Genomic DNA, 13394 nt, shown 5'->3' with positions numbered 1-13394 from the left:
CCCCCAATCCGGCCTATCACCCTCACCTTAACCTCCTTCCACCTATTGCATTTCCAACGTCCCTCCCCCCTACCTTTTATCTGAGCCTGCCTGGCACACCTTCCTCATTCCTGAAGTAGGGCTCATGCCCGAAACGTTGATTCTCCTGTTCCTTGGATACTGCCCGACCTGCTGCGCTTTTCCAGCAACACATTTTCAGCTAATATTTCACTCAGACTATACGGTACTAAATGCTCAATTTTTTTTAAGATTACTTACAGCATGGAAACAGGCCCTTCAGCCCAACAAGTCCACACCAACCCGCCAAAGCACAACCCACCCAGACCCATTCCCCTACATTTACCCCTTCACCTAACACTATGGGCAATTTAGCATGGCCAATTCACCTGACCTGCACATTGTTGTTTGGATTGTGGGGGGAAACTGTAGCACCCGGAGGAAACCCACACAGACACAGGGAGAATGTGCAAACTCCACAAAGAGAGTCGCCTGAGGCGGGAATTAAACCCGGGTCTCTGGCGCTGTGAGGCAACAGTGCTAACCACTGTGCCACCATGCCGCCCAATAATGTAATGTTGATTACATTATTTTAAAATTATATTGTTGCAATACCTACTTTAGCCTTTTCCAACAAAGTCATGACACATAGATTAGATTAGATTAGATTACAGTGTGGAAACAGGCCCTTCGGCCCAACAAGTCCACACCGTTGATTACATTATTTTAAAATTATATTGTTGCAATACCTACTTTAGCCTTTTCCAACAAAGTCATGACACATACAAAAATTGAAACTTCTTAGGACCTGTTCATGGCATCTATGCTTGAATGATGTTTCCAATATTGACCGTCTGTTAATTGCTTTGTAAAGGGGGTGCTGAATTTCCACCCTTTACAATATGAGCTAATTGGAAATAGTCAAAATAGTTTCAACTGGTGGTCCTCCAGTTATAACCATGCTGACTGTTGTCAAGTATGATATACTTCAGAGAATCAGGATTTCTGCATGTATGGAGATGGCAGATATGGTGTTTTGCTAGTTACCAGCTGACAGACACAAAAGAAATCACACGGCTACATGCCACGGTACAACATTTATGATGATACAGATTCAACCGCTACTGAATATGATGATCTCCACTTTGATTTTATTGACTTTGAACTTTTTCACCTTGTCAGTTCTAATTCATGTACTTCATCTCTGATAGGTCTTTTAAACATCACTCATAGCAGCAGCAGAGAAGGATGAAAAGTCCTTAGAAAACAGTCACATGACGCATGCATACCATTCACCAACACAGAAATACAAAGCTCAGTGAGGCCTCAAAGTCACATACGGTGAGCCAGTTGCATGATCAGGTGTCAGAGTCCAAGACAACTGGGAAGATTCTGGACAGAATCTAAAAGGGGGCTATGCGATGTGCGCTCTGGTGGGATTTGTGGCAGAATCATGGGAGAAGTCTGGAACAGCAGTAGAAATATTGTGTGGTTCATTTCCAGAGGTAGGGCAAACAATAAGATGCAACCTTTTCACGCAGAGGGTGGTACATGTATGGAATGAGCTGCCAGAGCAAGTGGTGGAGCCTGGTACAATTGCAACATTTAAGAGGCATTTGGACGGGTATATGAATAGGAAGGGTTTGGAGGGATATGGGCCGGGTGCTGGCAGGTGGGACTAGATTGGGTTGGGATATCTGGTCAGCATGGACGGGTTGGACCGAAGGGTCTGTTTCCATGCTGTATATCTCTATGACTCTATGAGTCTACCGTGAGTGGCAGGATGTCTCAGACATTTTCAGTGATATCCACCTCCACTGACATAGTGATCACCTCCTCGGAGCTTCCTTGGATCCGAAGACATGGATGCTGTCCAAGTGGAAACTGACTCTGACCACTGCCCTGTACATTCAATCCATAAGCTTACGTCAGGTGGAGGAAAGCCTCACTTTGGTCATTCAGCACGTCATTGAATTGCTCGCGAGTTCCTGACAAATAAAAAATGTAGGTGGATGATGAGGTAAAAGATGGAGAAAGGACACGTTGCAGTGAAGATTTCCTCAAAACAATTCAACTCCTCTTCCTTGGTCCCCCGTAACCATCCTGCAAAAGCCCAGAGTCTGACTCCTGTCGCATTGGTTGATTCTGCCTCAGCTGTCTCCCCTACCACCCCCCTCTTGAAGTACAGTTAGAACAGTCTTTCATAGAATCGTCAGAGTCCTCAAAACCTAGAGGATGTTGGCCATGAGGTCTCTCAGGATCAAGGGAATGAGCCCCCAGCTGTGCTGAAGCAATAGGAGTAACGCCATATTAGACTAATAGGAAAAGGAAGGGAAAGAATTTGTAGATTCTCAAGGGAGTTCACCGAGGTATTTTGAAATTGTTTAATAGCTTACAAATTGCTTTATCTGTCCTTTGTGAAAATAAAGTGATGAAAATTAGAAATAGGATTTAAAAGGATAAGAGATCCAAGATGTTGTTACGAGGTTAAAAAGCTGATATATCTCACCTGTGGCAACTGGAATGAATGTGACGGGTTGGACCATGAAAATATTTCCATGTTTTAAGTTATTTGAGTTCATCTCTTATCCAACAGATTTCATTCAACTGTTTCCTTAATTAACTTCGTTCACATGATTATTTTAATTCCACAAATATGAAACACAAACATTTAAATTCACACAAGTATTATATTCAAAACATTATTTGACAGAAAATATTTGTTTCACATTGAACTTACTTGCATTTATTTTACTTCACTTGGCTTGACTCTAGTTTAATTAGATTTACAATTTTTACAATATAATTTCTACTAACCATTCTTTATGTCCTCTGTGTTACTTTTAAATGCTCAGGATCCAAATTGACTTCTATACTCATTTCCTCAATGTTTGGTAGCAACATTCTTAATGTTTTATCGTCAGTGTCAAAGACAGCCTCTGGAGTAACATTTTCAATGCTACTATCTTCAGTGTTTGTTGAAACATTAAACATTTCCTGATAGACCACATTAACAACCTTCCTTTTTAAGCCAAAACAAGTATTTTCTTTGATGTTCCTACTTAGATGTTATGATGCTCTGATGTTTTTTAACAGGTGATTTGATTCTGTTGTTCCCATAAGAGGAACACTGATTGGGTCAGGTGGCTCAGGTTGTAATTGTACAATACAATGTAGGTGGCAGTTTTGCCACTGTGTGCTAGCATATGACTAACAAATCTCTGCTGTAATACCAACATCATCCTCTGCATGTGACTCATATTAATGAAGAGGATCAGAGATTAAAGGAGTCTTGGTCCCTTATATGCAGCACTGGTTCATCCTTGCACTTTGATGCATCTTGCTTGAGCCTCTTCATTTTCCCTTTCTCTAAATTGCTGTCTGTCACAGTTGGTCTTTTTTTACCTTTTTAGATTACATTACAGCGTGGAAACAGGCCCTTCGGCCCAACAAGTCCACATCGACCCGCCGAAGCGCTACCCACCCATGCCCCTACATTTACCCCTTACCTAACACTATGGGCAATTTAGCATGGCCAATTCACCTGACCTGCACATCTTTGGACTGTGGGAGGAAACCGGAGCACCCGGAGGAAACCCATGCAGACACAGGGAGAACGTACAAACTCCACACAGTCAGTCGCCTGAGACGGGAATTGAACCCGGGTCTCAGGCGCTGTGAGGCAGCAGTGCTAACCACTTTTGTTCCAGACATTTTGTCTTCACTTGCTATTTATGCCACCAGTGGTTTTTCCTTACAAATATATATATATATATATATAAAATGTACATAGAACTTGTTGGGCCAAAGGGCCTGTTTCCACACTGTAAGTAATCTAATCTAATCTAATCTAATCTAATCTAAAATTTACGAAATATTAAAGAAAACAGGGACTAATGACATGAAGTTGACACATTCTTTCTTGGAATGCATTGTTAAAGTTGGTGAAAACACATCTTAAGGCTTCAGCTTTAATACCTGTCACATTCACTTCGAAAGCCCATAGAGTGAATATCTCAGTTCATTACTTGTAATAACATTTTGGTTCTCTTGTTTTTTTCCAATCATATTTCTAATTTTCATCCTGTTATTTCCCAGAGAAAGGACAGATGACCCAACTTGAAAAATATTGAAGTAAACAATTTTGAAACACCTCAATGAATTATCTTGAGAATCTACAAGTTCTTTGCCTTCCTTTTCCTATTATTCCAATGTGGTAGTACTCCTATTGCCTCAGGAGAGTTAGAGGTTCATTCTCTTGATCCTGAGATACCTTGTGGACAACACCCTCTGAGTTTTGATGACTCTGAGAATTCTGTGAAAGACTTGTCCCAACTGTATTTATGCAGGAGGCAGAATCAGCCTCGAACTCAGATTCTAGTGTAGCGGCCTGCTGGCTGCTAAAACACAGATAGATAGCGAGTTTTATAGAGTCATAGAGATATACAGCATGGAAACAGACCCTTCGGTCCAACCCTTCCATGCCAACCAGATATCCCAACCCAATCTAGTCCCATCTGCCAGCACCCGGCCCATATCCCTCCAAACCCTTCCTATTCATATACCCATCCAAATGCCTCTTAAATGTTGCAATTGTACCAGCCTCCACCACTTGCTCTGGCAGCTCATTCCATACATGTACCACCCTCTGTGTTAAAAAATTTGCCCTTAGGTCTCTTCTATCTTTCACCTCTCACTCTAAACCTATGCCCTCCAGTTCTGGACTCCCTGACCCACAGAAAAGACTTTGCCTATTTCCCCTATCCATGCCCCTCATAATTTTGTAAACCTCTATAAGGTCATCCCTCAGCCTCCGACACTCCAGGGAAAACACCCCAGCCTGTTCAGCTTCTCCCTGTAGCTCAGATCCTCCAACCCTGGCAACTTCCTTGTAAATCTTTTCTGAACCCTTTCAAGTTTCACAACATCTTTCCGATAGGAAGGAGACCAGAATTGCATGCAATACTCCAACAATGGCCTAGCCAATGTCCTGTACAGCCACAACATGACCTCCGAACTCCTGTACTCAATACTCTGACCAATAAAGGAAAGCATACCAAACGCCTTCTTCACTATCCTATCTACCTGTGACTCCACTTTCAAGGAGCTATGAACCTGTACTCCAAGGTCTCTTTGTTCAGCAACACTCCCTAGGACCTTACCATTAAGTGTATAAGTCCTGCTAAGATTTGCTTTCCCAAAATACAGCAGCTTGCATTTATCTGAATTAAACTCCATCTGCCACTTCTCAGCCCATTGGCCCATTTGGTCCAGATCCTGTTGTAATCTGAGGTAACCGTCTTCGTTGTCCACTACACCTACAAAGATTTGTAGCTCAGGTTAAGGTTTTGGATGTAAGTTTGCTTGCTGAGCTGGAAGGTTCATTTTCAGACATTTCATCACCATACCTGGTGACATCATCAGCATGGTGGCTCAGTGTTTAGCACAGCTGCCTCAGAGCACCAGGGTCCCAGGTTCAATTCCAGCCTCGGGTGACTGTCTGTGTGGAGTTTGCACATTCTCCCTGTGTCTGTGTGGGTTTCCTCCAGGTGCTCCGGTTTCCTCCCACAGTCCAAAGATGTGCAGGTCAGGTGAATTGGCCATGCTAAATTACCCATAGTGTTAGGTGCATTAGTTAGAGGGAAATGGGTCTGGGTGGCTTACTCTTCAGAGGGTCGGTGTGGACTGGTTGGGCCGAAGGGCCTGTTTCCATATTGTAGGGAATCTAATCTAATCAGTGAGCCTCTGGTGAAGCACTGGTGTTATGACCTGCTTTCTATATATGTGTTAAGGTTTCCTTGGGTTAGTGATATCATTTCCTGTGATGATGTCATTTTCGGTTCTTTTTCTCAGAGTGTGGTCAATAGGCTCCAAGTCTATGTGTTTGTTGATAGAGTTCCAGTCGGAATGCCATCCTTCTAGGAATTCACATGTGTGTCTCCTAGAGCATGGCAGTCCAACTGGAACTCTATCAACAAACACATTGACTTGGACCCCATTTATCATCGCCTGAGAAAAAGCACAGGAAATGACATCACCACAGGAAATGACATCACCAACCCAAGGAAACCTAAACACATAAACAGAAAGTGCTTCATAACGTCAGCGCTTCACCAGAGGCTCATTGATAATGTTACCTAGTATGGTGACGAAACATCTGAAAACAAACCTTCCAGCTCAGTAAGCAAACTTATATCTGGACACAGATAGGTTACTAACTTGGCTAAACAGCAAACGGCACTGGATACATTGGTTAAGTAAAACTCTGAAGTCACAAAATCTAGACACCAGACACAATGCAAATAAAGCAGTCAGTGCTAAAGATGTTAGCATAATGTAAAAAGCAACAGCTGTCCTAGACCGACATACCCCAACAAATTATCGACCAGACAAAGAAGCCCCCAGTCAGAAAGGCACCAGGTCCTGCTACACAATGAAACAAACAGTAGCAAGCCATCCAAATGATTGACAATGTGTCAAACTATTAAGCGAGTCTCCCTGATTGGCCAGAACTATAGAAAGTTCCAGAAAACCGACCAAAAAGGTATAAAAACAGGGTTCATCTGCAGATTAATCTCTTGGACCCTTTTGGACCTTCTGAGGAGACTGACATGACAAAAGGTAAGAGACCAGCTGACCACCTGGAGAGAGAGAAGAGTAAAGAAAGCAGCTTCACAGTCCCATAGAGAGAGAAAGCAGCTGAGATAATCTACAGGAGATTTATGAAGTGTTGAGCTTAAGAGGCCAAATAGGATTAGAAATAGTATTGTTTTGTAGGAAAAACTATTCTAACTTGTTGCCTAACAAAATAGGACTGTTTTGCATTAGTAGCACCTTGTGTTCATAGTAATTTGACCACTTTGGTATTGTGGAACATCTGGGCAAATTCATTCAAAACATTCTGGTTGGAGTTGTCTAACTTCTGTAAGGAGGTATGAGATAATACCGGGCGTTTGCAGGATGGTTATGAGGGGAAAAGGAAGAGGAGTTAGAGTGTTTTGACATGTGTCCTTTCATCTCACCGTCCACATGCATGTTTTTATTAGTGAAGAAGTAGCGAGCACGTTTTGTGGGAACCACCAACTAGGCTCACCTGAGTAGTTTGGGCAGAGAATGTTGAACTTTGCTACTTTTGATGAAGTACGAGTTGTGTGAGGTTTTCGGAGGGCATATCACCCCACAAAGCCTAACAGGATTGCAGATGGACAATGAAATGATTGCAAATTAAATGTAGCTTCATGTATTTGACCTTTCAATGTCTTAGTGCCCAGCAGTCATGCATCCTGTGCTGTTGTCTATCAAATTGACCTTGACTCCATCTGCCCTGGGCACTGTCCCAAGCATTTTTCACTGTTAAAGGTACCAACAGTATAGGCAGGGCTGTTGAAATCCCTGCTAGACTACCCATATTTGCACCCCTGTGGTGTGGTTACGATGTCAACTCCCCGACAACAGGCCACTTAGTCCAGGTATCATCCTACCAAGTTCGGTTTAAATTGGCCCAAAGATCTCAGAGGAGTTTTTAACAAACTAAACATGGAGTCAGATAGACAGTTTGCTTTTACATGTACAGATTTTAAAAAAATAATTCATGGGATGTGGGCTTTGCTGGCTGGGTCAGCATTTCTTGCCCTTGAAAAAGTGGTGGTTAGCAACTTTGTTGAACTGCTGGAGCCATTAGCTGTTAGGGAGGGAGTTCCAGGACTTTGATCCAGCAACACTAAAGGAACGGTGATATACTTCCTCAGTCAGCATGTTGAGTAGCTTGGAGGGGAACTTGCAGATGGTGGTGTTCCCATGTATCTGCTAACACTGTCCTTCTTGAAGGAAATGGTTTTGGAAGGTGCTGCTGAGAAATCTTGCTGAATTTCCGTCTTCCATCTTGTAGACGATAGACTCTGCTGCTACTGAGTGTTGTCGCTGGAGGGAGTGGATATTTGTGGATGTAGTGCCAATCAAACATATTTTTTTTGTCCTGGATGGTGCCAAGCATTTTGAATGCCTACGTTGGCCAATTGTTGCTGGCTTCCTTCAGAAGTAATTTTGATTTCTTTAAACTACCACATGCACTGACAATTGCTTACCATGACAAATTAATATTCCCCCCAATACTTTCTATTTAGTGCATTTACATTAATAGTTGTTTTTCAACAGTTGCTAATGGCTTTCATCCAGCGTATTTACTAATAGGTAGCTCATTTATCCTTAACTTAGATTTTCTCAAGCACCAACTTGAATCTTGTGTTCAACCAAGCATTCACAATTCGTGTAAATCGCAGTTTAAATGTATACAGGAATATTCCACATTGTCTCATCAAATCATCCCTACCAAACAATTTGCAAACTCTCTCCACAATATTCTATTCAGCATTACCTAACCAGGATCAGCATAGAATAGATGCAGAACAAACATCTGTATTCAGTCAAATGCTTTGATGGCTATTGCACAGGTGGTCATTCAGACAATATACCAGAACTTGCAGACTGTGTGAATAAAATTTAATTTAAGAATGGCATTCTAATGATGGCAATTGCCCAAATTCAGAGCAGTGAAAATAACTGGAATTTTTTTTTTTCATTTGTTCTGAATACATAATACAACCTTATGCTGAAACATTAAGTTTACTTTATTCACTGATGAGATGTGGGCATTGCTGGATAGACCAGCATTTACTGCCCTTCCTGTATTGCCCTTGAGAAGGTGGTGGTGAGCTGCCTTTCAGAACCACTGCAATCCTTTTGCATATACTCACAATGACATTAAGAAGGGAGTTCCAGGATTTTGACCAATGAATGTTAAGCATTGATTGTTTTGTAGCAGTAGTATTTACTCATAATAGCATTATCATGCACCTAAACTGCATGGACCCTGGTCTGATAATATGTACCCGCATAAAATAAGAAAAACATTTGGTATTTTATTTCCAGGAACCAGTTGAAAAAGCACATAATCCCCACTATGTGGCTCATATAGGTTACTTTTTAATGTTATTGCATGAAAATCTTCCCCCTTCCCTGACCTCCACAACTTTGAAACCAATGATTTGGTCATTGGAATCTTCGAGGATATTTAACTAACTAGCTGCAAAATCAGTCGATTTTTCTTGTTGTTTTAGTTTATTTTGTGACATCCAAAGACGGCCTAAATGGCATTGTTTATTTCAAGAGACCAAAATTATACACACCTGGTTAATCGGGTTGGATTTGAGAGTGTCTGAGCTTCCCATGTAGTCCTCATGCCATCCATGAAAGCTGGGTGAGTTCAGTTCTGCTGTATCCAGACAATCAAGACTCCTGTGGATGGATTCACTCACTGATGCAAGGTAGCTGTGGCTGTACAATGAAGATTGTATTGAAGATTGTTCATTAAAACACATTGGCATTCAATGTACTCATTCACATTTTTAACATTTTTCTCAGAATGATATAATTTGAGAATTACACAGAATTATGTCGAATATACAACCCAGAAAAAGACCATTCAGCTCAACTGTTCCGTGATCGTGTTTATGGTCAGCACGCTACTTTCTTACACCTCTTCATCCATTTCGACCAGTTTCAAGCATAAGAATTCAGATATGCTTAGGTCATTGAAACGTAAAAGGAAAATGCACATTTAAACTGTTTATTTCAGGCAACCTAGTTCTATAACAGTTGATTCTTACAGATGCACTTAAGCTGAGTTTATGTCATCTTGTATATTCTTAGGGCCATGCAATTAACTTAACTTCTAGACAGTAGCAACATATGTTTAAATTCTATTTAGAGCAGCATGTGACACATCAGCTTCACCAAGTCATGTAGCAAAAAATACTTCAAAAACGAAATGGACCCTTTAGAAAATACAGTATATTTACAGAAAAGAACATGAATTGCTGTGGTATTTTCATTCTGAATGAAAAAAAAATGCCCTTTAAATGTTTCCTTGAATAACAGTAATTCTGTAACTGTTGTGTTATTGTACAAATAGTCGGATTGTGGTGCAAAGGCAAATTTTATATTTGTCTGATTAAAACTTGCAAACTTTTATAAGTTTGAGGTCAGAAAACATAACATACTAATAGTTTAATCTCGAGCTTTATGATACAATGTGAACACATTGATTATACCAAGCAGCAGCATCACACCATCGTGTCATGGTACAATTAGTGATAAAGCTAGAAGTCAAAGTACCTTAGTTTCACATTGTTGTGATTTTTACTGCAGTATTTAGCTGCATCAAACATCTGGATTCTAACAGAAATTCCTATGAGAACCGATGGAGATGGAGAGCAGGCAGAGTGGTAGAGAGAGAATGGTTTCATTTGAAAAATGGGGAAGCCACGTCCATAAGGTCACTTTCTTCTTTGTTCTGCATTGCCCATTCAGCGTAAGAGCAGACAGGAATAAGCAGGGGAATGGGCAGAGGAGTCCATTTAACAAAGTTTCATCACCTACATGCTGAAACAAGAGCAATCAGCAATTCATTCTACAGGGAGAGTATTTAAACCACAGGAAATCATAGATTTACATGAGTCTGTCATTATTTCTGTAAAACTACAGTTTAGAATTGCAAGTGAGTCAAGATATACAGGATAGATCTTTTATGTTTATAGTGAAATCAACAGATCCAATTACTGTTTCAAGAATGTGTGAGAATTACTATTAAGGACAGCTTTGCAAATTATGCTAATTGGCATGTGATTAAGCAAAACCTAGAATATGACAGTATCAAACACGATCTCTGGGATTGGTTCCACAGATCAGTAACAATGATGAATGCATCCTATCATGTATTTAACTATCGTAACTTTAATATTTTAGCTGCATGGGATATTAAATTTCATGATTTATGTAAATGTTCTGCACATTTAAAATAAGCTGTAAAGGCCTGTAAGTATCTAAGTAATGGAGCTGATAACTGATTTTGTGAGGTGGAGAAGTAACATCGCAAATCCTAAATGAAAATTAGAGGTTACCTTGTGTAAGAAATCAGGCAGAGTCATCAGCATGAGCCACACAAAACACAGTTAGTAATAATAAGGACCTACATGCTGGAACAAGAGCAATCAGCAATTCATTCTACGGGGAGAGGATTTAAACCACAGGAACTCATAGCTTTACATGCGTCAATCATGATTTCTTAAAACTACAGTTTAGAATTGCAAGTGAGTCAAGGCCAGATATCTTCATGAAATGGGAACCAACAAATGATCCATTAATGGACCATTAATGAACCAGGATTTAATTATTTGTAGAAAAGCTGAACTAGTGATAACGTGAGCTTTAACATAAATGGGCTTCATTCCACCTCAAACAAATTGTTTGTACCAGACAAGTATAACATGAAATAGAGTTAGCAGATTACCCAGAAAACTTAGACAGAAAAATTTGCACTTGATATAAACTTTGGAAGTAGATAATCTGAAAACTGTTTGCAACAACAACTCCTTGCATTCATATTGTATTTTTAATGATGAGAACAGATATTGAACCAATGAAGGAGAAAATAGGAAGAAAGTGGCCAAATGATGAATCGGAGAACAGGTTTTTGTGAAACTCTTAAAGGAAAAGAGGGAGACGGGGAGGATTAGAGAGAAAATTTCAAAAAACATGGTCCAGACATTACCAATGGCAGTATGAAGGGAGGAAGGGATGCAAGAAGCCTGTGTTGGAGAAACAGAGTTTGGGGTAGGGTGTACTTGTGGGGCAGGTTTTCTGACAAAGGGTCACTGGACTTGAAACATTAACTCTGTTTTGTCTCTCCAAAGAATGCTGCTAGACCTGCTGAGTTTCTCTCGCACTTTTTGTTTCAGATAGCCACCATACAGTTCTTCATTTTATCATGGTATTGTCACTAGACTATTAATCCAGAGACCCAAGTATGTTCTGGGGAGATGGATTAGCATCCCAGCATGGCAAGTGGTGGAATTTGAATTTAATAAAAATCTGGAATTGAGCATCTAATGGTGAGCAATGAAACCCATTGTTGATTGCTGAAAAAAACCCATCTGGTTCACTGATGTCTTTGATCGAAGGAAACTGGTGTCCTCACCTGGTCTGGTTTGGTCTATATGCGATTCCAAGCCCACAGAAATGTGGTTAACTTTTATCTGCCCTATGGGCAATTAGGAATGGTCAATAAATGCCGGCCCAGTCAGTGACACTCACATCACGTGAATGCATTTTAAGAAACTAGCCTGCGCCAGTGTTTAACATTCATGAACCTGTTCTCTAACACAAAATAATATAGATTAGATTAGATTAGATTAGATTACAGTGTGGAAACAGGCCCTTCGGCCCAACAAGTCCACACCGACCCGCCGAAGCGAAACCCACCCATACCCCTACATTTACCCCTTACCTAACACTATGGACAATTTAGCATGGCCAATTCACCTGACCCTGCACATCTTTGTGATGGTAGGAGGAAACCGGAGCACCCGGAGGAAACCCACGCAGACACGGGGAGAACATGCAAACTCCACACAGTCAGTCGCCTGAGGCGGGAATTGAACCCAGGTCTCTGGCGCTGTGAGGCAGCAGTGCTAACCACTGTGCCACCGTGCCGCCCACTAAGCCTTGTGCCTTTTTTTTTTAATTAGCTGGTGCTTGGGCGTCTATTGTTCTTTGTTGTTCTCTTTATGGCCACGCCTCAACTAATGAGACTTGTTTTACCAACCAATCCGTAATCTTTTCTCCTGTTGTTGGATTGATTCTTGTGTCTTTGAAATGACACTTTGATCTTTTACCGTAAATTCTGTGTCCTATGATCCTGGCCCATTAGCTACCTGACAAAGAAGCAGCGGTCTGAGAGCTCAACCTGTTGGACTAGAAACTGGACTAACAGGACAATGCTTGGAGATGGCTTTATTTATGATCAAGACCATGGGAATTAATGCCAGGCAAGATAGACAGCTTGTTGTGAATATTGGGACATGAGTTTAAGGAGGACTTGAAAAACATCATCATCAAGAAAGAGAAGATAAAATCAAGGTTTGTGCAAAGATTTGTAGCTCAGGTGCCCGTTGTTGTGGTTCTGTTCGCCAAGCTGGGACCACTAGGATTCATAACAGCACACAAATCAACAGCCACTCTCAGACAACAACTCACCAGGACAAAAGACCCGATACCCAGCATGAGCAAAACCAACGTAGTATACAAAATCCCATGCAAGGACTGCACAAAACACTACATAGGACAAACAGGAAGACAGCTAACGATCCGCATCCATGAACACCAACTAGCCACGAAACTACACGACCAGCTATCCTTAGTAGCCACACACGCAGATGACAACCAACATGAGTTTGACTGGGACAACACTACTATTATAGGAAAAGCCAAACAGAGAACAGCCAGGGAATTCCTAGAGGCACGGCACTTATCCACAGATTCAATCAATAAGCACATCAACC

General features: G+C 41.1%; 1 protein-coding gene across 2 annotated transcripts in view; it reads right to left on the bottom strand.

Moving 5' to 3' along the window:
* LOC122560192 (disks large-associated protein 4-like) overlaps window positions 1–13394 on the bottom strand; it is a 589090-nt gene that overhangs the window by 111094 nt on the left and 464602 nt on the right. For both annotated transcript variants that reach the window (XM_043710586.1, XM_043710587.1), the window contains exon 8: window positions 9183–9330. In XM_043710586.1, the coding sequence (XP_043566521.1) occupies window positions 9183–9330 (148 nt within the window). The remainder of the gene's footprint in view (window positions 1–9182; window positions 9331–13394) is intronic.

Source organism: Chiloscyllium plagiosum, chromosome 20, assembly GCF_004010195.1.
Source record: "Chiloscyllium plagiosum isolate BGI_BamShark_2017 chromosome 20, ASM401019v2, whole genome shotgun sequence".
Classification (NCBI taxonomy): Eukaryota; Metazoa; Chordata; class Chondrichthyes; order Orectolobiformes; family Hemiscylliidae; genus Chiloscyllium; species Chiloscyllium plagiosum.
This window is presented reverse-complemented; position numbering and strand designations above follow the sequence as displayed.